Source organism: Prinia subflava, chromosome 7 (assembly GCF_021018805.1).
Source record: "Prinia subflava isolate CZ2003 ecotype Zambia chromosome 7, Cam_Psub_1.2, whole genome shotgun sequence".
Taxonomy (NCBI): Eukaryota; Metazoa; Chordata; class Aves; order Passeriformes; family Cisticolidae; genus Prinia; species Prinia subflava.
Window position 1 is genome coordinate 26325557 of NC_086253.1, and position 23258 is coordinate 26348814.

General features: G+C 38.6%; 1 protein-coding gene across 1 annotated transcript; it reads left to right on the forward strand.

Annotated features, from left to right (window-relative positions):
* The first annotated feature begins 1526 nt into the window (after nucleotides 1–1526).
* On the forward strand, nucleotides 1527–17849 carry OCIAD1 (OCIA domain containing 1). Its single transcript, XM_063401912.1, has 8 exons — nucleotides 1527–1654; nucleotides 3004–3088; nucleotides 7294–7347; nucleotides 7858–7905; nucleotides 10580–10709; nucleotides 12857–13065; nucleotides 14436–14585; nucleotides 17419–17849. The coding sequence occupies exons 1-8, from the start codon at nucleotides 1610–1612 to the stop codon at nucleotides 17454–17456; spliced, it is 759 nt and encodes a 252-aa protein (XP_063257982.1). The 5' UTR covers nucleotides 1527–1609; the 3' UTR covers nucleotides 17457–17849.
* The last annotated feature ends 5409 nt before the right edge of the window (nucleotides 17850–23258 follow it).

Genomic DNA, 23258 nt, shown 5'->3' on the forward strand with positions numbered 1-23258 from the left:
AAGGGTGTCCTTGTTAACATTTCTTTCAATGAATGAACTCTAAAAACAGGTCTTGAGTACAGAGAATGAAGTGCCAAGGATGTAGATATGCTCTACCATTTATGCTGCATATGGCCCTACACCTGAAGTTTTAAGCCAACAAATGGATGTATGTAGCCAGGTGAAACCTTTAAGTCTCTCACAAGCAGGCTGTACTAGGTAAGGTTTTTGAATGGATGGTAAACTCACCAGTTTGCTGCATGATTTTAATTACTTTTTTCCCATTAGAACTCTATGAGACTTGAAGACAGTGAAGTGAGAAAACTGAATGGATAACTATTTATTTTACAATAGAGAAGCAAAATAGCAGCTCAGAGTCATTATTTTCTACAATGAAGGAGACTGCCATTTCCTCTCCACTGAAGCTCCGTGTTTAGAGGAGGTGCAATTCATAAGCACGTCCTACCCCACAAAAGCTCAAGCTTTAAAAACCCATTTTATTCTTTGTCTCGAATGTACTGAAACATAAGTGGAAAAAATCATGAAATAAGTTGTCTTAATAAATGTGCTACAGTCCCATAAACAAAACTCTTTTGAGCTGATGAGACCAAAATCTTTTGCCTTCCAACTAAAAATGTGTATCATGGATGGTCATGTATTGGAGAACGTTTCATTTGCATGGGCCCAGGTGACAAGCAGAGATAAAGACTGCCTGAAAACACCATTTAATTCCAATCTCATGTAAATTAGAAATGTATTTATTGTATGATGAGAGACATGAATAAAAGAACCCCACTATACATAGTTTCTGGTTCTGTCCACCCATTTTATTTCAAGAATCCAATCGTCTCTACAGCTTTCATTAGTCCATTTGCCCATGGCCCTTCACATGCCCACAGTGCTCCTTTTACAGTTCTCTAGCAATTTCAGACCGTCAGTCTCAAAAACCTACCTTCTCCTGTCTTCAGGCATGGACCTTTTTTTTGTACAGCCATCAGAAAAGAGCAATTTAAGCCAAAACAATGGCTTGCTCTACGAAAGCCTTGAAGGGAGCGGTACATTCCACAGGCAAGTACGGGCATATCAGCATATGGTGAACTCAAGCCACAGTACCGCTTGTTTACAAGAAAACGTCAAGGCACAGGTTGCACTATCAAAAACATCTTTTTATTCTTTTCCTCAACTTTTCCTTATTTCTCATAAAGTGGAAGCACCTGCTAAAGCTGCCACTTCCACGGCATTAGCTAGAATCAAGCACACAACTTCCTAGTCTTCCACTCCAAGACAATCCTAACCACGAAATCTCTGCCACTTTCGAGCTCAAGAGTTGCCCACCAGACCCTTGCTTGGTCCCGATTCAGAAAACCCCTTTGTTTAGGCAACAGAGATCCTTTCCTTTCAGGAAATTCTGGCCACGCATCTTTAGCAAGCGGTTATCAAACCCGTGGGTACCGTACCTACAGCTGGAGCTGGGCACGGACGGACCGAAGCTTTTTGCCCCCTCACCGGGCCCGTCCTGCCGCGGGCGCTCCCGCCGCGCCCCCCCCTCCCGAGGCCCGGCCGGCCGCGGGAGTCGGGGCTGCGCGCATGCGCACCGCGCCGCCGCGCGCAGTTCCGGGTCACGGCGGCCATGGAGGCCGGGCAGGGCCCCGGCCCCGGGGGCGACGCGGCCGAGGTAACTGCGCTGGCTCGGCGGTGCTGCCGCGGGGAAACCTAGCGGGGCTGGGGGGGCGAGGCGGGGAGCGGGGCGGCGGGCTCGGGCCGGGGAAAAGGGATTCCTGTTAGCCGTTCGGCCGCCCCTGCCTTGCGTTTCCCCGGGGCCGGTGCCCTTGAGGCCTCTCTGGGGCTGGGCGGGGGGTCCTGGCAGGAGGTAAGGAGGTGTTTGTGTCTGACCGTGAGCCAACGCTGCGCTCAGGTACCAATGGCATCCTGGCCTGTATCAGGAATAGTGTGGCCTGCAGGACCAGGGAAGTCACCGTCTCCCTCTCCTCGGCACTGGTGAGGCCACACCTCAAGTATTGCGTTCAGGTTTGGGCTCCTCAATTCGGGGTGGGCCCTGAAGTGCTGGAGCAAGTCCAGAGAAGGGCACGGAGCTCGTGAGGGGTCAGGAGTACAAGTCCTAGGAGGAGTGGCTATGGAAGCTGGGATTGTTAGTCCTGGAGAAAAGGAGGCTCAGGGAGACCTTATCACTGTCTACAACTCCCTGGAGGGAGGTTGTTAGCAGGTGGGGATCGGCCTCTTCGCCCAGGCAACTAGTGATAGGGCAAGAGCGCACAGTATTAAGCTGTGCTAGGGGAGATTTAATTAGACATTAGACGGAATTCCTTCACAGGAAGGGTCATTAGATATTGGAATGGACTGCTCAGGGAAGTTCTGGAGTCACTGTCCCTAGTGGTGTTTAAGGAAAGACTGGACATGGCACTTAGTGCCACAGTCAGGTTGACAGAGTGGTGTTCAGTCCTAGATGACCTCAGAAGTCTTTTCCAACGCAGTTGATTCTTCGATTCTCAGTTCCCCTGGTGGAAGTGATGGCCTGCTCACAGCTGTGCCTCTCCGGGCCGGCCGGTGCCGGCGGCGCGGCCCTCACGGCGGACAGGGCGAAACAGGCGGTCAGCTCTCGCTGAGTTACATCTGTGTGAACCGACAACACACCCTGCTGTCTTTGAAACCCTGAGAAATACTTTAAAAAGGCACTTAATGTCAGTCAGATGTCAGCTATTTGGAAGGCTGGTTGGAGGGACCAGAGCAGGCTTTTCTGAAATAAAAGAACTGAGCTGAGTTGGGATCTGACTATGCAGAAAGTATTTCCTGCTCTTTCATACCATTTTTAGAAGCGCTGGATTTTTTAAAATTATATATTTCATGTGACATTTATGGACAAAAGGCACTGGTTTCTTAAGTATAGCTGGGTGAAAGCAGAGAAACTATAAGGTGTGAAAGTTAGACGTTAAGTTTTCTGATTGAAAAATGCCCCCCCAACTATTATTTTATCCATTCTTTTCCAATTTATTTCCCTAATGAAAGAGGGAAGTACCTAAGCCTTATATTCCGACAGAGGAGGAAAGAAGACTCCTCAAGGAATGTGCTGAAGAGAGTTTCCGCTATAGAGGTGAGTTCACTTTGCTGGTAAACTTGGTTGTGTTTCTTCCCCCCTTAGCTTTTGCTGTTACCTGAGGCATTACCGAGGCCTGGGTCAATACCGCACAACAGTGCATAACAAGCTTCAAATGTACTAGAATTGTGTCCCAACAAATGCTAATCCTGGTAGTATTTACTAAGAGTTTGCAGCACTTTCGTAAAAGGTGCAATGCAGTTTCTAAGTTTAATGCCTTATAAAAACATCTCTTCATATTTTAAGTTAATGTGCTTATTAAAAGTCTGAAAATAAATCTGATTTATGAGTCTCATTTATATTACCGGATTTTCTTTTTTGTGTTATTTCTGCATTTTTATTTTCAATTTTTATTGTTATCTTTAACATGCAAGAATGAAGTAGTTTAACTCACAGCCATTGCTTTTCATCTTTATGGAGACTTGTGAAGAGAAAAATAAGTAGTGACTCTGTTCAACTTTTGGAGAAAATTGCTGTCTGTGCATGGTTTCTGTAACCCTAAGGTTCAAGGCATGCTTGACTTTTGTACACTTGGTCGGGAGGTTTGAACAAGCCTTCTGATGTGGGTGTTGCCTGCTGTTTTATCACACACTGCTAGGTTACTCCTGATGCTGATAGGTGTCTTGGCAAAAACCAGGACAGATGAAGAATTTAGCAGCTGATTTTCTAATTTTAGCACTCTGGGGCTCTGATTTCTCACGGAAGCCAGTACTTTCAGGGACAGCTCCTGAGGCATTGTGATTTTGTATTAATGATTCAAAGTTCTGTTTTGTCTTTCTCCATTGGTTTGACATTCTCCTCATCCATTTTACACAAACACCTGGAATTCTTCAGAATATTTCTAAAACATAGCCATTTTCTGTATAATTTTATAAGTGAAAGAGGCAGGTGCATTAGTTTTACAATGATGATTGGTTATGGTTTGTTGATAATCTCTCTTCTGGAAGACAAAAGGAGAGAAAGTTATTTGTTCCTGAGCTGTTCTGCTGCTTGGCAATGTAGCTCATTGTCCTGTACATCTTTGTATAGTAACTGAAGAAACAACATGTAGGTGTTATTTGAAAGCCCTAAGTTTGTTTCTTGAGTCATTTCTCTCTAGAGAGCTACAACAGTAACAGATTATTTTTTTTCATGGGTTGTGTACTGTGCTGTTAGCTTGCTGGGGGAGCCTGAAGTCCATCACTGTTTTCTGTGTCTCCTCTCTCTGTTTCCCTGCTCAGCATACACATACTAAACTGTTGCATTCTCTGCATTAAATTCATATTGCTTGAACTCCCCTTTGCAAGAGGCTGACTGCCCTCAAATCCTCACTTTGTGTTGTGACAGCTTTTGTTATTTATTGAAGTTACTATAAATTTGTTTATTTTCGGTCTGTTTATTCAAATTTCAATTTGTAGCAAATTTTACTCATTCTTACAAACCATCTGTGTTTTGACATAGTTTCTCTTGACAGCTTCTGCCATTAGTCATTTCAGAATTCAGTTTAATATATGCTTTACTGGAGTTACTAGTTTGTAGTCTTATTATCATATAAATTCTTACACTCTTAAAAATTCACACTACAACAAAAATTCAGCTTTATCCTTCGCACTTCTAATCTTGCTAACAAAATCAAATCATACTGATACAACTTCTTCCCATAAAACAATTTTGACTTGGGTACATTATATTACCATCCTTAGATGCTCTTGATATATCAGCCTTCCATTATTTTCCCCAGATTTATTTTGTTCCTAAAGCAGAAAAAGTACTCTTTGCCCATAGCATTGATGTTTTCTGATATTATTAAGTTTGTTTTGTTGGGTTTCTTTTCCCCCTACATTTCAATAATTCATACTAATTTTTAGGTAATAATCCAATTTCTATTCAGCTATTTTTTAAAATTTTTAGTTACCATTTCAGGTCACTTATATGGTCACATACTAGTACAGCCTGGCTTTGATATATGGAATATTTGTGTTAGGTCTGTCTAACCCTTAGGTCTAAGGGTTAGACTGCAATCCTCTAATAATTTTTGAACATATTTTCCTTTATACATCCTCCCTCCCCTTGCTTTGTTGGGTGTTTTTTTTGTTGTTGTTGTTTTTTGTTGTTGTTGTTTTTTGTTGTTGTTGTTTTTTGTTGTTGTTGTTTTTTGTTGTTGTTTTTTGTTGTTGTTGTTTTTTGTTGTTGTTGTTTTGTTGTTGTTGTTTTTTGTTGTTGTTGTTTTTTGTTGTTGTTGTTTTTTGTTGTTGTTTTTTGTTGTTGTTTTTTGTTGTTGTTGTTTTTTGTTGTTGTTGGTTGTTGTTGTTGTTGGTTGTTGTTGGTTGTTGTTGTTGTTGGTTGTTGTTGTTGTTGGTTGTTGTTGTTGGTTGTTGTTGTTGTTGGTTGTTGTTGTTGTTGTTTGTTGTTGTTGTTGTTTGTTGTTGTTGTTTTTTGTTGTTGTTGTTTTTTGTTGTTGTTGTTTTTTGTTGTTGTTGGTTGTTGTTGTTGGTTGTTGTTGTTGTTGGTTGTTGTTGTTGGTTGTTGTTGTTGGTTGTTGTTGTTGTTGGTTGTTGTTGGTGGTGGTGGTGGTTGTTGTTGTTGTTGGTTGTTGTTGTTGGTTGTTGTTGTTGTTGGTTGTTGTTGTTGTTGGTTGTTGTTGGTTGTTGTTGTTGGTTGTTGTTGTTGTTGTTGGTTGTTGTTGGTTGTTGTTGGTTGTTGTTGGTTGTTGTTGGTTGTTGTTTGTTGTTGTTGTTTGTTGTTGTTGTTTTGTGTTGTTGTTGTTGTTTTGTGTTGTTGTTGTTGTTTTGTGTTGTTGTTGTTGTTTTGTGTTGTTGTTGTTTTGTGTTGTTGTTGGATTTTTTTTGGTTTTGTTTTTCTTTTACAATTTAGTTCAAATCTGTGCTGTCATATCTCAAAAAATCTAGAACAGTAAATTTTGGGAAATCCAGGTCTGGAATCTCTAAAAGCATCAGATTTTTTGTATCTAATAGGTTGAAAGTTTTATTCTCTGTTCTGGAGTTTTGCTGTAATCTTGCTTTGAACCAAGGAGCCAATATTTCTTCTTAAAAGTCACATCCAGTCACATTTACCCTGAGATGCTGATTGGACTCCTTACCTAGTTTAGACCTGTCAGAATTTGTGAGGGAATTAGCTGTTCATTTGCAAAGTATTCTTTAATACTTTACACTCCAAAAATATAATTTGTCTTCAAATATGAACTTAATTAGCAAACTGTGTGCATCAAAACACTTCAACCATCTAGTGCTGTTGCAAAAATTTCTCTCCTAGAAGTCACTGAGCCTGTTTGTAATATCTACCTTTTCAGACTTGCATGAAATTAAATTTCATTATGACATATCTAAATCTTTGATGTAAATAACTTCAGCCTTCTGTCATGTTTGTTACTTCATTGTCCCTGTATCTTGTGCAGGGGTGGTGGTCCTTATGAGTAGTTGCACAGTAATATTCCCAATAAAATAATTATCTTTGCTCGAAAGAAGCATTCTTTCTTTTTGCGATCTCCAAATGCTTCTTTCCACACAAAGCCTTTCAATATAATAAAAATTGACTTGAACTGTTAAGCAGGTTGTGGTAGGCAGTGATGGTCTCCCAGAATGTTGTTTCCTCATTCCTGAGAATGAGAGAATTCCTGACCCTAACCCCAGGTTGTATAATTTGATCTGTAAGCTAAAGAAAAAGCTGCCCTGTTTTTTTATATTGTTGGTGAGTAAAACATTGCCTAATTTTAATCAATGTGCTTTATAGCTCTATAAGAGTTAATTTTTTTCCAAAGTTATTGTATTAAAATATCAAGAGTTTTGGTTGTCAACAACTTTTAGAGGCGCTGGCCTCTGTGTAACTTCCTCCTGTTGTGAAGAGCTGTGTGTGCCTCTCTAGCTTAACGTTCTGCACCTTAATGCTGTAGCAGTTGTAGCTAGACCTGAAGTCTTGTCTGGAGAGCTTTATTCCATCTCACACTGGCTTTTGTATTTCAGGAAGCATGAAGTATAATGCAGGCAGGATGGCTCATTAACATAATACCACATAATTTGTAGTAGGTCTTCAAAACTGGAATTGACAATGTTCGATAATTCATATACAGTTTATTTTATATATATCCTTGTAGTATACAAATGAGCTTAGGAAGGCATAGCAGCTGTCATTTTAATGCATATTTGTTAAATGTGGTTGAAAATACTGAAAATTGTATTTTAAACAGCTTTTTTTCTTCTTCACAGCTTTTCCTTTGGCTGCAGTGAGCATGCTTGGTACTAGTTTCTTAATTAGAAAAGGTAAAGTGTAAAAATACTTCAGTTTCATTTTGATTTGCTCAGTTGAAATATCTTTCTCCTGTTAGGTAAATTATTATGACAATATAATGTCCAATCTACTTGTAACTAGAAGAAGTTCAGAGTCTGCAGCGACATGATTTGCAGTTCCTCAACATAAAAAAAGAGCTGAACTTAAAATCAAGTTCATGTGTGTTTTATGCTGTGTGACAAGTACAATATCTCACTGATTATAAAATAATATGTTCTCAGTGTGTTAATAACCCTGTGATTAAATATGATTAAAGTGATAATTCCTAGATTTTTTTAGTTTTATGGGGAATTCAGATATTAGGGGTTTTTTTAAATTTTTCTTTAATGTGAAGTGTAAAAGAGTAACCTGCTTTTACAAACATAGAAGGTTGAGGTTTTCCAACTGCAGTTGAGGTTTTTCAACTTCATTCTTAATATCTGATTACATATATCTTATGTAATATCATATATCTTAATGTCTGATTTCATCCTCATTTTCAGGTGTTCTAAGAGACAGCTCAAGATTTGGCTCTTTTATTAAAGTTGCATGTAAGTAAAAGCTACATATAAATTCAGCTTGTGTTCATGCTGTATGTTGTTTTTATGGAGCTTTTCCTAATGCCCAGTGTGACCAATGGTTTTAAGTTAAAAGATGAGAGATTTAGATTAGATATTAGAAAGAAATCCTTTACTGAGGGCAGTGAGACACTGGACAGGTTGCCCAGAAGAGCTGTGGATGCCTCATTCTTGGAAGTGTTCAAGGCCAGCATGGATGAGCCCTGAACAATCAGATTTACTGGGGGGCTCATGGCAGGGTTGGAACTAGATGATCTTTAAGGTCCCTTTGCAACCCAAGCCATTCTATGATTCAATGATTTATTCACTGTCTGAATTTCTACTGCACAGTTTGGACAACTTTTGTTTATAAGGTTTGTTTAAAATTGCTTGATAAATGTAACATAATCATTTAAGATAAGAGGTTTGTAAATAGAGACTGTGCAACCTTATTTTAAATTACATTGCCAGAATACACCCACCCCTCCCTTCCTAATTGGAAGGTATTTATTCATGTATCTCACATGTTCCATTCAGGCTATTTTAATTACTTTTTTTCCCCTGGACATTATGTATGTACAATTGTAGGAAAAAAGCAATTTCATGTGAATGATTTTTGGATTAAGTATAATCAAAAATAAATTATTAACTTAATAAATTAACCTTTTCAATGTAATACAAGACAGTAAAACAGGAAGTTGCCATCTTGCCAATCTGTGCAGATACAGCCAGTTTACTTCAGGGGAAGAGGGTAAACCCCATGATTTGTGGTCAAGGAAGTATTGTTTGAGCAGATAAATGAATGTGAGAGACTAGGACTCCAGTTGTTTATTCTAAAATCTGGTTACTTTCTTTGAACACCAAACAATGGTGTAACACAAACATTTCTAATAAATAATAGAACTGCCTTTTCCCCAATCACTCCTACACATAAGGGCAACATTCTTCTTACTTAATAGAACAAATTTATTGAAATCAGGGGAAAAAATAAGGTGCAGCTGAGCTGGCCAGGATGTTCTGCCTGTAAGAATTACATACTTTCCTCAGTAGTTTTCTAGGTACTCTTGACAATTTAGTGAACCTTCTAATTAGTTGTGGCTGATGCACTATGTTGACAGCATCCCCTTCAACACAGCAACTTCAACTGCAGAGCTATTGGTCCTCTCTCTGTCTGACAAAGAAGGGCAAAATCCCTGTGCCTGTAGATACTTCATGTTAGTCTGCAGTGGGACCTGGCCATGTCTAATCAGCTTCTTATCACAGGAGAAGCAAAGAACAATACCTGATCTACTGTGCTAAGTTCAAAAACATGGATCATCTGGCTGTTAGTTCTGTAATAAAATAAACCGAATACTTTGGCCAGTGATTACTTTGAGTGAAACACCTTCCAGAGAGATACTTCCTCTTTTCTTTACTAGAAAGCCTCAAGAAAAGGAGACTTTCTCTTTTTAATTTATGCAAAAGAGTAATCAATTTTTCTGTTAAGCTTTATTTTGCTAAGTACTTAGTTTGAATTCTTCTTAGGCCAATCTAAGGGCTGGTAATTTTTCTCTCTGCACATATTTATTGTATATGAGGTGTTTGGGTTTTTTTAACCTGCTAAACAGCTAAACCCTTACATTCCTCATTTGTAAACTTCACTCGTAGTAGTGGCTGTTCTTATCTATTCCCTTGGAAAAGGACTTTTACCCTTCTTTTGAAAATAAGACTTTAGAACAGGAATCACAATTTCAATACCAGTAGAGCAGCCTAGGGTAAAATCCCCTTTTTATTGGTTCCCTGTATATTGGCAATGTAATCTGCAGCTGAGAATTGCAGAGGATTAATGTTAGGGATAATTAACTCTTTCCTGACTTGCAGATGATGAAGACTCTTAGTCTTTACATTTAGGAAATACTCATTGCACATGAAAGAGGGGTCTAGTCGTTTTCTCCTACAAAGGTAACAAGAAAATGGTTAATTCCCACGGAATCCTTCATGTGCCACTGACTCAGTCATAAAACTGGAAGGAGCCAGTTGATGGAAATCATAAGTTTTAAGCCCAGAAAGAGCTATCTTGGTAATTTATTCTTATGTCCTTTGCAGCAGATGGAAGTAGCTCATGCACTAAATTGAAAGCGTTTGCTTAGTGATGGCAAGCTAATTCAGTTGTTTGCCCTCTGGCAGCCAAATCACAGAATCCTTTACAGAAGATACTGAGCCTACTGCTAAGTTGATTTAGACCTCTTTTCATACTAGGAAAGCCTTTTCAGGATCTGACTGTTCTGATGGATTAAATTAGCAGAATTTACTGCCTCTATTTATTTCTGATTGGTTTGTCATCTTTGAAAGTAAATTGTGATTTCTGGATCTTGGAAAAAAATGATGCAGTTCTTTTTTTTCTTTTTTTTTCGTCACCTTTCACTCACCAAGTACTAGCTGAAATCCTGTGTGCTCACACCATGTCTAAGTCATTGCTTTATGTCTCTGTTCAGCTGTTGCATTTGGTTTTAGTACCCTTTGTCTGCAGAAGAAGCAGAGATGATTACTGCATGTTTTTGGTTTAGCTCTAAACTGGTTTGCTTTCTTTTATTCAAGATACTACATGATTTATTTTAAGTTATTATTTTAAAACAATGTGGATATTATAGTACAGCATGTAAACCCATCCTTTTTTCTTTTTAAAAAGTTGCTGGAATGTGTGGCTACCTGGCTGGAAAGATATCCTACTTGCCAATCTGTAGCGAGAAATTTAAGAAACTGAAGGATTCTCCAATAGGAGATGTTCTACGACAAGCTCAGAGGCATAGTTCACCTAAGTAAGAATTTAAGTGTCTTATCAATTCAAAACTTATTCTGAATAAGGTATTTTAAACACTAACAGATCAATACTACTTCTGTAGCTTTCCAGGTGTAGCTTCAGAGCTGCACTTTCCCTCATTCCCCACTACCTCAAATCTACCACTTTCAGCAATCTGTATTCGTATCAGTTGGCAATCTATAAAATACATATTTTGAGCTCTTTACGTACAACTGATCACTTTGAGGAGTAGAAAAATAAACATTTTACTGAGCAAACTGTATTCCTTTTAAAATTAAGAGTGTTTCCCATGGAATTTACGTACAGAAGTGTGACAGCACAAGTTGCCTCCTTACTTTAGAAGTAAACTAAATTAACTGACATAAAATAGTGTTACATTCTGGAAGTTTTTCCCATAGTTTAGTTTGATTGAAGTAGGAAGAGGGTGGAAATGATTTCAGTGTTTATCAAAGGAAAGAGCTCAGTAAACAATATCAGTGCAGGAAGAAGCATGGTGGTCAAACTTACTGCTGTTTGTTTAAATCCTTTACATCTGTAACAGCTTTATGCTGTACATATGAGAAACTCATCAGGTTCTTAAAACTATTTCCTGTTTTCTTCCAGAATGTTTTCTACTTCAGCTGGTTTTTAATTGCAAGCTGCTTTCAGAATATGTCACTTAAACCCTTGATTCAAAACTGGGAGAATAATGTTTGGATAGTGAGTGGTAGTCCTCCTGTGTATGTGCTGAGATTTGTTACATGTTTATAAAGGATTTGCTTAAACTCTGAATTACACTATATATTCAGATTTATGACAGTTGGGGTTTTTTTCTGCAAGATCTACCTTTATTCTGAAATGTTTATGGTTTTATGACATCAAAAAATTTCAGGCATTTCCATTTCATACACTTACTGTATAGAATCAGCTGAATTTGAGTTGGACTTGTCCCTTCACCCCCCCCAATTTCTAATATGAAATTGTCATGCTCATTAATTGTGTTTACATGAAAACCTAAGTACCATCATCTGTCACACCAATAAATTCCTTCAACCATTAATGGCCAATTATATCTGTGAAGTTTTATTCCCTAAGCAATAAATTCCTTTTCCTTGGTTGAATAAATAATTTAAATTAATTTCAATTGTATTATTATCCATACATGCTGCCCTTTTAACCCAGCAACAGAAATCATTACACTTTCGTGGGCATTGTATGTCTACTAATGAATGTATTTTGGTAATTTGATTTGCAGTTAAAAACTCACAGGGAGCTAAAAAATTAGGTTGTTTCCTAAAGCGGTGTTTGCACGTATTTTAAAAGCATAATTGAGGCAATAAAGTAGCTTTGTTCTGTATATTTATTATGAGAATTAAATAAAGACTAATTGAAAATGGTTTTCGTAGGAAACCAGAAGTTCACCTAAGCAGAAATTAAAAGTAAAAAATTAAGAAATACTCTAGAGATGTTCTAGTGACATGAAGTGGTGGCATTCCTGATAGAGGGACATGTTGTGTAGTGGCCATTCTAAGAATATAGTGAATAATTTAAAATATCTGGCACCAATTTCCAGAATATTCTTTATATGATATTACCTTTCTCTCTCTAGAGAGAAATTCATTATTATTTTTGAAGAATTCAGCAACTTGATTCGTTTTCATGATTTAATTTTCCTAAGATACTTGTTTGGTCTCCTTCTGCTGTTCAGTCCCGATCAATTACAGCACCTTCTAATGGTGAAGGGTTTTAAATATCAAATTCTTCCTAAAAGGCTTTTGAAATTAACTATAGTTTATACTACCACTAGTTACAGGGGCACACTATGTACTATTTGTGTCTGATGTGGGGTGTTTTTGTCTGAAGGTTCCTTGGGAAAAAGGATTGTAACTTCAGTTCTTGTAAAGTGCAATATGTTTGTCTCTTTTCTCTCCTGTTCTGGAGGTATGAGCTAAAATTCTCTGAGGAAGAGAAGAATGCTAGGGAAGGGACTATAGAAATTTTTACACCCAAAACATCCAAAAAAAAGTTTAAGATGATTATTCAGTTGGAAACTAAACTATTTAAAATGAAAGAACATTTTCTTTAATTGAAAGTGTTGTTACTCTTACAGTTCCATTTTTAACTGCAGTATTTTCGTATTTAATATTTAGTTCTGTTCTATTCCAGCCGTTCCAGTCGTAAATCTGAATTTTCAGACTTGCCTTCTCAGTCATTTACTGAGCCATCTTCTCCAAGAGCTGGATTCCCACCTTCTTCTAGCTACTCAGATGATTACAGCTCAACAGATAGAGCCCTCTCAAGTTATGAACCTGTTCCATTCAGTGCTTCTCTGAATGAATCTTCACCTACAGGAATTACTGATTACAGTGCTCAAGGTGAGTCTTGGTATTTAACAGTTTGTACTGCAAAGACTCTTGCCTTTCTTTTAGATACTGCTCTTACGAAGCCCATGTATTCTCACCCTCTGCAAACACACACAGCACAATATAGTGGTTTTGAATGAAAGAGCTGAAGGTATTACAAGAATTGTTTTCCCACAGAAGATGAATATAATTTTTATTTTGTGTTCTGTCAACTAGATTCAGGATTTTCTAACTGAAAATGGCTTTAATTGCTAGTAAAGATCCTGAATTAACTTACAAGGTGCAGTCTGTTGTGGAACCAAACCTGCAAAAAACTCAGCCTGATTGAAAGTTCTCTTTGACTGAAGGAGAGGGGACTGTGCCATCCCTTCACTGTGCTGAATAAACCACAGCCTACCAATTGCCTGCTGGCCCTTCCAAGGTGACTGCAGTTCCACTCTTGTTGGGGCTGGAACTGGATACTGCTGTAACTCCACAACATTAAACTTTTTTAAGAAACTTTCACAATGTGACAAGCATTATGTCTCCTGGAATCTGAATGGATATTGTGTTCTATCCATCAACAGTCTGATTTTCTCACAGAGAACTAAAATGGTTTTCAAGTACCATGCAGCTGTTCCCTTCTTCCAGTATGAACTGTCCTCAGCTATTGCAGGGCAAACACAGGATTCTGAATTCAGGTGTCTCTGGTACACAAAGAAGGAAGTTACTATCAAATGCAGGGGTTTGTACTTTGAATTAGTTTGGGTTATTTCAACTTACTTATGAAAAGTGTTTTATTTCACTAAAAAAGCCCTTTCATTCAACTTGGTTATAGTTCTATGAAAGTATGAGATATAAATGTGTCAAGAAAATTGTTACTGCATTTCATCACAAATATCAATAGTTGGTAAAACCTTTATTATATAACCAAGATTCTGTATCATAAATATAGATAAAAGGTTCAAATGTTTATCAGGCATCATATGATACTGTCCTAATTCTTTGAAAGCAAAATTTAAAGCCTTAGTGTGAACCCTTGAGCTTCACTTAGATTTCTCTTCAGAAATCATATGTATCTCAAATGTATAATTAGCATAAATTTTAGATAAAGTGACCAGAGCTATTTTATCTATCAATTATTACATGGCTGTTAGAAATTCTTATGGCAAAACGAAGAAAATTAATTAACAGCCAGTGTTTCAAAGCAGTTTGACAAAAGTAAAAGGATGAATTAATTACCTGAAGACCATATACATTCACTGTTGTATTTAGGATTGCAGTTCTCATGCTCCTTTTAATTTGGGATTGAGCAGTAATTAACTGGTGTTCTAGAGCGTGTTGAAGCCAAATTTTGGTGTGTTATGCCATATTTAGTACTTTCCTGTTTGTTTTGTTTTCAGAACCTGCTCCAATTCCAGAAGAAAGTCAGAAAAAAAAAGGCATCACATACGAGGAGCTAAGGAATAAACACAGACAGACATACGATGTAATGCAACCACCAAAGGCAGAAACTCCAAACAAGTTTTCACAGGAAAAACCAGCTAAGGAAGGTAATTTATTGATTAAATTACTGATTTACAGCAATACTTAGGAAATTCAGGTATTTGCCATAATGTTAAAAATGGTTGCAAACACAAAGCTTAATTCTGCATACCTTTTAAGCAATTTATATGTGGAGTATCTGCAGGTGTCTCATATGTGATACATACAGTCTGTAGTTTCCTGTTTCAAATTAATTATTTTTTCAAAAATTTTCATCATCCAATAGAAAATTGTAACTCCTTTTCTCTAGCCATATTGCTTGGTGCCAGACTGAAAAGCTCGTAAGTTTTGCTTCATTGAGTATATTGAGCAACCTCTTCAACAAAGAATTGTCTGAGCTCACAGCTATACCGAAGAGCTAAGGGAGAAGGGTGTGTGTTTTAGATAGCATTGTTCTCTCAAAATAGAGCACATGGTTGATGGTTTGAAGGGGAGGGTATTTATTTTCATGAATAGTTTCATGTGGAATTAGTGGATTTCTATAGAGGCATTGTTTGTAGAGGTTCATTTTCTACATTAAAACCCAGAGGAAGGAAATGGTATTTGGCAGCAATATTGAGATTTGTTTTCACAGTGAAAAAGAAAACTTTACAGAGCAAAATAAGAATGCAATGTCCTAAAGAGTAAGATGCCATTCAGACAACTTTTTGACTCAATCAGTTTTTTGGAAACGAGACACAGAAGCAATTCATAATTGCTTGCTCTAGAATTTTTTTAATTTAATGTGGCATCTGTAAAAACAATTGTAGCAAGAGGAATGTTTTACCATTTAACACTGACGGACTTGTCACCTTGAACTGTTTGGGTTTGTGTGCACTGCCCTGTCCTGTCAGCCATGTTGCAACAAGACTTTTAGGAATAGCTGTTGTCTCCTGTCAGGCGTAATGGGTGGTAAGGAGTACAGAAGAGTGTGTGAAGGCAAAAATTTCTGAAGCAGTAACACTAAGCTTTGGAACAGCGTTGCTTAAGAGTGTCAGTCTCTTTGATGCTTGTGAATTACTTTCTGCAGAACATCTATCTTTGGATAGATCTGCAGTCTTGAAAGAAAAATTATAAACAATTTTTGTGTAATGATTTTTATCTGTTATTTGAAGGATAAAAGGCTTTCTCTTATCATGTGACTGTGCCAAATGAGACATGAAAAAATTATTGAAGCTGCGGTTTCAGATTGCTTCTAAATTCCATCGGCTGACACTTCATGGATTTACACAGTGGTTCTTTTTCAAGACACTTCTCCGCAAATAGCCTGGAAATGTCACTTGCAAACCATACACAGAAACGTTAAGCAGCGTTCTGAAAACCTTGCCATATTCCATGGCGAAGGTTGCTGTGAAATGAGAATGTGCATTTGTTACTTTATCTTTAGTTATTTGAGGTATATAAAAGACCTCTATAAAATGTTGCTCAAATATTGCATTCTCGCTTTTATACTTCTGTGTTCCGTTTGAAGGCTGTCCTTGGGCTTTGAGAATAGAACTGAGCAGTGTGTGAAATTTGTAAATAGACCTTTTAAAGTATCTCTCCGCATTCTGGGGGAAAAAGAGTGAGGAGGGCATACAGAAATTCAAGAGTGGTTTACAAATGCAAGTTCATTTAAGTCTGCGGTTCAGGGATTACACTGATGTTGTGGGATAAGATCCGATTTAGCTTCTAGTGTCAAACTGAACATGTTACTTGCTGTGTTCTTGTTCCTACTTTCTCAGTCACTACCCCTTGGTTCATCCTCTTATCTCTGGGTCCCTGGCAAACAGGAGACAGTGATTTCTGCCCTCCCTTGCAAGGACAGAAGGGAAACAAACCCATGTTTGAACCAGCTTTAAGCAATCCCTAACTTCCATCTGCCTTCTCCCTTCCCTGCAGCAGCACAAATACGTGCATCTGCATAGTGATCTGGTCTGGCCCATTTTCCAGGCAATGAGTGCAGCCTGTTCAGCTGCCATGGCTAACAGAAATGGAAATCAAATCGTACTTTGAGAGAGCTTCTCGTTGTGTCTCACTGCAATATCAGTCCCTCCAATCAGGGCATTATGCTCAGTTTGCTGGTAGCTCACAGAAACAAGGACCAGGCATTTTGTTCTATTTTGCTTGTTCTGCTGCATAGTTAGTAATAAACAGTGAGCTTAATAATTAACTTGCAAGTGGATTTATAAAGGGGTGCCTGACTAGTGTCAGCATTCCCACTGGATCAAATGGAGCCATCCTTAATCTTTCCAGTGATGGCAGGCAATTACAGAGGACTTTGCAGCTCTCTTTCAAGAGAGCTTGTTTTCACTTTCTGCTTGTTCAGTTACAGTGGCACACTTCTGAACAAAGCTATTAGACCACTACCATGGGTTTTTTCCTCTCTGAGTCAATCCTATGCTAAAGGAAGCTGCCAAATAATAATGGCTGAGTAGTTTCCTAGTAGGGATTACTGATTTCTGTTTGTTTGTCTTTGAATGTGTTTTTAACTATCCCAAATCCATCCAGCCGTGCATGTAACCAGATTATGTAGCCTCATTATTTATTGTAACATTCTTTGCCTGTTTCCTCCAATTGTTTTTGTCTTATCCACGTGTTACATTTGTTTCAAGGCAATTACAAATTTTGTAGAGCAGGAATTAGCACAGTAAGGCCTCCTGATTGAATATTAATTCATTAAGGTAAAATGATTAGCAAGCTCTTCTCCCCGTTTATTCAAAAGCAGTTTTAATTACATGTCTGTTGTGCTGTGACTGACTCTGCCCACACACCACTTCAGATGACAGTGCATTTCATTATACTTTTTGGCACTATATATCATAAACTTCAGCATTTAATTTATCACATAACTGGTTTTGTTTTTTCTTTTGTTTTCTTTAGTTAAAGTAAATAAATATGGAGATACCTGGGATGAGTAAGAGTCAAATGAAGAACTGAAGAAAATTACCTCCTGTCAGCTAACTTGAATTTCATCTAGATCAGTCATGAGTATCAGCACCTTTGGTGTGCTGTGCCAGACACAATTATTAATAAATGAGGAGAAAATCCTGACTTGCCAGAAGATTAAAAAATGTATTTATGCTTATTTTTTTTTTAAATTTTGCATAAATGAAAAACAAGGCTATTGTGAGGTGTCATGACTATAAACCATTTGTGCTGTTAAGAATGAGAAGGGTAACTGGTATTATGAACGTATAGCATAAGGTAAAAATACATGTACATAAATGCAATCTCATGTACTGAGAAGGGAAGAATATCGGAATCTTCTTAAATTTTCAAGACTTGCATTAAAAGTTACCTGTAGAACTCAACCTCTCGTTTTGTTTTGTCTGAAAATGATGTGCTGGGAACTTGAAATTGCTGGCATATTTGGTTTGTAATATCAGGATTACTATTAAATTGTTGAGGGGAAAAGGGCTGAAGAGCTGAGCCTGACACTGAAGTAACCATAACTTTTTCAAAACTATTTCATGGTGCCAGCTGTATTTTTAGACTGATACTCTGACTTGCCCACAGCAGGTTTCTACAGACAGTCATTTCTGAAGAAAATATTTGAATGAAACTGTAGTTATTGAAAATAGCTACATTTAAGTGCAGAAGGCTAAACCTGACAAACTTTGGTAAAACCTTGAATGATAATTGGCTGTTAATGTCAGGCTCTGTATATTTGACCTCATTTCTCGATTTTGCAAGTCATGACAAAACCGCCATGTTTATGGAGAAGAGATCCCAATCCATGGACTATTTTGTTACTGTTACCTGTAAGAGAAGACCTGCATTGGCAAAACTGAAGAGTATTTCCTGGTGTTTGCATCACCTGCTCTGTCGCTGAAAATGTTGCCTTCACTTAGGGCTTTTCATGTTCTTGCCTGTGCAGTTTCATCTCCCAGCGTTGTGTTTATTTGGGGGTTTGGGCTATAAGGGAGCAAAAATCATTATGAAGTTGCTAGCATAAAAGCATTCGTGACATCCTTGTTGGAGCTGAAAAACAACGTGCCTACCAAGTTGAAAATTCTCAAAGACTTTATTGATTTAGTGGACTTGCAGTAGAACAGCACAAATAAGATAATTGTGGGGGGGAGGGGGTTGTACAGAGCAAATGGCTGACATGAGGAGGAAGAAGCAGGGAAAGAGCCAAACAGTACTTTAAATAAAACAGGAAGATTGCTTTCAGAAAAGCTGATCTTCTAAAAAAATTAATGTGCTAATTGGATAATCTTGAAGTTGTATCAGAAATTTACCTTGTAGAGACTGCTTCTCATGGCTGTGATGAGTGAACTCTGAAAATAATCTGCCAGAATTGTATTGCTGTGGTTTTCAGTGTGCTGTTCCAAAGTTGATTAGCTTTATCGTGAAAATATTCACAGAGTTTCTTAGTTGTCGGTTATGCAATAACAGGAGGCAGAAGATTGAGATAATAATAATAGAGCAGATTCCTGTGATGGTGCCTTCCTGTAAAGTGTCTTGCCTCACATTCATATTTTTGGGTGGGCAAACAAAATGTTTATATCAGACTTTTTCTTCCTTTCTCAGATGAGAAAATAAAAGGGATGTCAATTAATGTTGTTCTGCTTGAGGTAAGGTTGTGTGTTCATAGCATTTTTAAATTGAATATAAAGCTTTCGTTCTGTTGCATCTAGTTACTCTCAGAGGACATACTTTTTTTTGTACTCGAGCAAGTTTGGTTTGCTTTTATCAATTTAAAATTCTTTTGATTTCACATCCTTAGTACACATTAAATACGGGAGAGTTCACAATCATAGCTGTTAATTTAGTAGGGTATGGGGAGCTGATGTTTCATCAAAGCTGGGTCACATTCATCTTGCTGTGACAATGTGTATGTTGAGCCCCTGATTTACTGAACAGCCATGGGAATCAATCTTCTTCTTTCCCTTTCCTCAATGTATATCTTCCCTTAGTACCCCCTTGTTTCAGAGTGGGCCTTCACACTCATGGTTTCGCAGCAGCTACCCGGTCACCCATGAGCAGCTTGCTCATACTGCACTTCCATGAATTTGGGAATTTTTAATTGAAACCAAGTGTCTTGGAGCTGACAGCAGGGTTACTGTTGCTGGGAGCAAAGTGACTAGATGGTGACAATAGAACAATGGTGTTAAAAAATACTTAGTTTTCTATGGGCCGTCATACCTGTACATTTGTCAATAATTGAGAATTAACTCAATGTTTATTGTACAGTAAAATTTCTTTTCTTCTTCGAGTTAAAAATAACATTAAAAAATTAACTTTTATACCTTAAGTCAAACAGCAGGGAAAGAGTCTGAATGTTTCACTAGGAACGTTTCTTAAAAAAACCCTATAAACTAATTGTTTGCACAGTTTCTTAAAACTTAAAAATAAGCAGGCCAGTTTAAAGGAGCTGGTAGCATTATCCCCAAGTTCATTGTCACTAACGTACATGAACAGAGAGAAGAGGGTTGCAAAAATGTGCCTCAACTCTTTCGTAGCTGGTAAAGCTACCAAAAATCCTGGTCCTGAACGTTTCTGTGTTTCCCCAAATCAGTAGGCATGTTCAGAGCCCCAAGTAGGTACTAATCTGACCTCTGCAGGGCTTTTTCCCTATTGAAGTTGTTTGGAACACAGCTACATCGAAAAGTGTAAATGAAAAGTGATTTGATTTGATTTGATTTGATTTGCTTAATGAAAGAAAGCTAAGCAGATTTGCAGAAACCTGGGGAACTTATTAATATTCCAGATTGAACCCACAACTTTCTTGCCTCCTTGACATTCAAGAGGAAATCCTCACTTGTGCACTGTTTGCTGGAAGCTGAAAGCGCTGTTTGTTCTCCTCATGGGGCCTCTTGTTTGTGGCCCTGCGTGAGGACCTTGCCTAGCTGCAGGAGGCATGTCCAGCTCGGTTCCTTGGCTCCCACAAACACCAGGCCTGCCATAAGAAGGCTTTGCTTGCAGCACAACCTTCCTGACTCACAACCAGAATAAGTCCTCTGTAATGTCTTACATGAAACAGGGAGTCTAAAAATATCCTTTTACTTTTTGCAATTTCGTTTCCTATTAAGTTGATGGTAGAAATCCACAAATCCTTGGTTTTTAATCCTAAGACAACAATTTGCATCCCATTACTGTTTCAGACCCTTGCCCTGGGTTTGTGCTAGTTCAGCACAGCCAGTGCAGGCTTGGACACACATGTGCCTTGAGTTCATACTTTCAAAACTAAAAAGCAAGAGCTTTTAGTAGCTATGAGCTGCTTTCATAATGTGAAGCTGCAGTAAGCAAACAAAGGATATATGATAAAGACACTGCGCAATCATCTGATACAATCCATATTCAATCAAATGGAATTTCCACTTACCCTTGAAATGAGAAAAAAACCTTAAGATGAAAGAGAAATGGAGAGTTAGGTTTCCTTTGTCAAAACTTGAAATAAATTGAGGATTTAAAATTCATAGTGCATAATTTTTGTGTTGCTGTTTTTCCAGTTGCTCACTGATGACTTACGACTCCATTTTCAGGATATGAGATATTGCATGAACAGCTTCTAAACCCTGAAATTTTCAATTCATTCCTTACACAGAATGATACACATTCTTTTCTACTCCTACTAACCCACAGAGGAAGCACATTTCTAGAGCATGAGATTTTTATTTTAATTGTGAAATTAGTTTCTATATAAATCTAATGCCAAAACAAATCTTTTTGTTTGGCTTAATTTTGTAATTTAAATACAGTTGTTAATCTTAATTATTTTAGGATAACTAGCATTTTAAACAGTGCAGCTGATACGGGTAAGGGTCAATTTGTTTGCAGTGGCTGATGCCTAAACATCAAAGATGGATTATTAACAATGTCAAAATAATTTTAGCATGGTAAGTAGAAAACATTTCTGCTGGTACAGTGCCGTGGAGTTAGTGCGTATGGCTGCGTGGAAGAGCAAAGGGTGGGGTTTAGGGTCGCATGAAGATTTTATGTAAGACTGCATGCATTTTTCCCCCCTGCCCCTCCACATGGCGGAAAACGCGCAGCTCTCAGCCCGCCCTGAGGCTGCAGTGTGGCCGGGGGCCGCGGGCGGGCGGGGGCCGCGCCAGCTCCCGCCGTGCCGGGAGGAGCGGAGCGGAGCAAGCCGGGCTGCTGGAGCTGCTCCGAGCCGCGGAGGCCGCCGGCCACAGCTGCCAGCTGTGCAGCATGACATACAGGCAGTCTCCGTGCCTGGCACGGCTCGGAGCACTGCGGCACTCCGATCTGCCGGGTCCGTGGAGCTAAGCGGGAGAATGGGGTGAGTAGATGGCAAGCGTTCGCTGCTGGGAAGGGTTTCCTATCAGTATTACAGATGTGACAGCGCAGAAGGAAGTGCGCTTGGGCATGCCCAGCCCTGGCAGACCTCAGCCTCCGGCTGACTGAGCGAAGGACAGGTTTAAAATGTGCCTCTGGGAGGAAGTATTACAGATCTCTTCTGAAACACCTGAGTTGCTGATGTGCCTCAGCACAGGCTGCAGAAAGCTCAAAACGCTCACAAGGTGATAAGAAACATTTCAAAGTTTGGGTAAGTGGGGTTTTTCTGTGCAAGAAGTTGGAAGTGCTATTGCTCTCAAACAATCTGAATGCCGAAGACAATGGGAAAAGCATCCATTACCACCCTTAGTTCTTTTTCACCCTTCACCTGCAGAGGAAGTCACTGTACTGTAATAAAAATAATTTAAAGGTGTGTTTTCTCAGGAATTGTGAATTTTGGGCTTTCTGCACATAAAGATGTTTCAGTCTCCATTTCTAGATGTGACCTACCTGGGGTTTAGTCCATTTGGCAAGGCTCTTAGCTTTTTTTTTTCAATAGAAATAAGAATATAAGAATCACCATGATGGTCACCCTGTCTCCCACACTGGCTAGTGATCCTTCTAGATCTTCACTGGTGCCCACTCCTGTCCTCCACTGATCGGAGCTGTGCAATCTCCTGACACAAAGGCTGCATTTGGATCATGCAAATGCAGGTGTTTTGAAGGCAAGTCTCTGTGTAGCTCATGTCTCTTGAAGCTGTTTTGTTTGCTTCTACCATATCCTGTGGTAAGAACGCCCCTGATGGAACTGTGCTGTGTAAAGCAGAGTTTCTTTTCTGTTTGGTTTAAATCTGATTTCACTGAGTGCTGATGGGCTTTGATTTTTACAAAAACAGCAATTACTTGCTCCCTATTAATCTTTCACTCTTTTACAGATATAGTATTCCTCACCTTGAGATGTTTTCAGCCTGGAAAGTAAGTTACCTAATCTCTTGTGATGAAACCACTTTGTATTTCTGATCATTCTTTTTGCTTTTTTTTTCTCCTGTTTCTGTCTCTGTGTTGTACAATTTCTGAGATGCACTGTAAGGACCATAATATTCAAAACGAGGGCATGCCATAGAATTGGTCTGTAGTCTAAATCTGTTTTCCCCATTTTTCCCTGGGAATTGTTAATGTTCTATTTGCCTTTTGGCTCTCATAGACCACTGATCCTATGTCTTGCAGCTATGCAAAATGACTCACGGGTCCCTGTACTGAAAAAGCCAGAGTAATTTAAAACCAACTGTATGATGCAGTTAGTATTTTTCTGCATGACTATGAAGCTTATTAGTCAGCCTTTCATATGAAGGGGTTTTTTCCCTAGCTCTGTAGTTTTGTCATCAAGAAACACTTGTGTTTTCCTTTGTCAGATTATCTGTTAAAATGCTGAACAGATGCCCCCTAACATGTCCCCAAATGCCCTCTCAGGCATT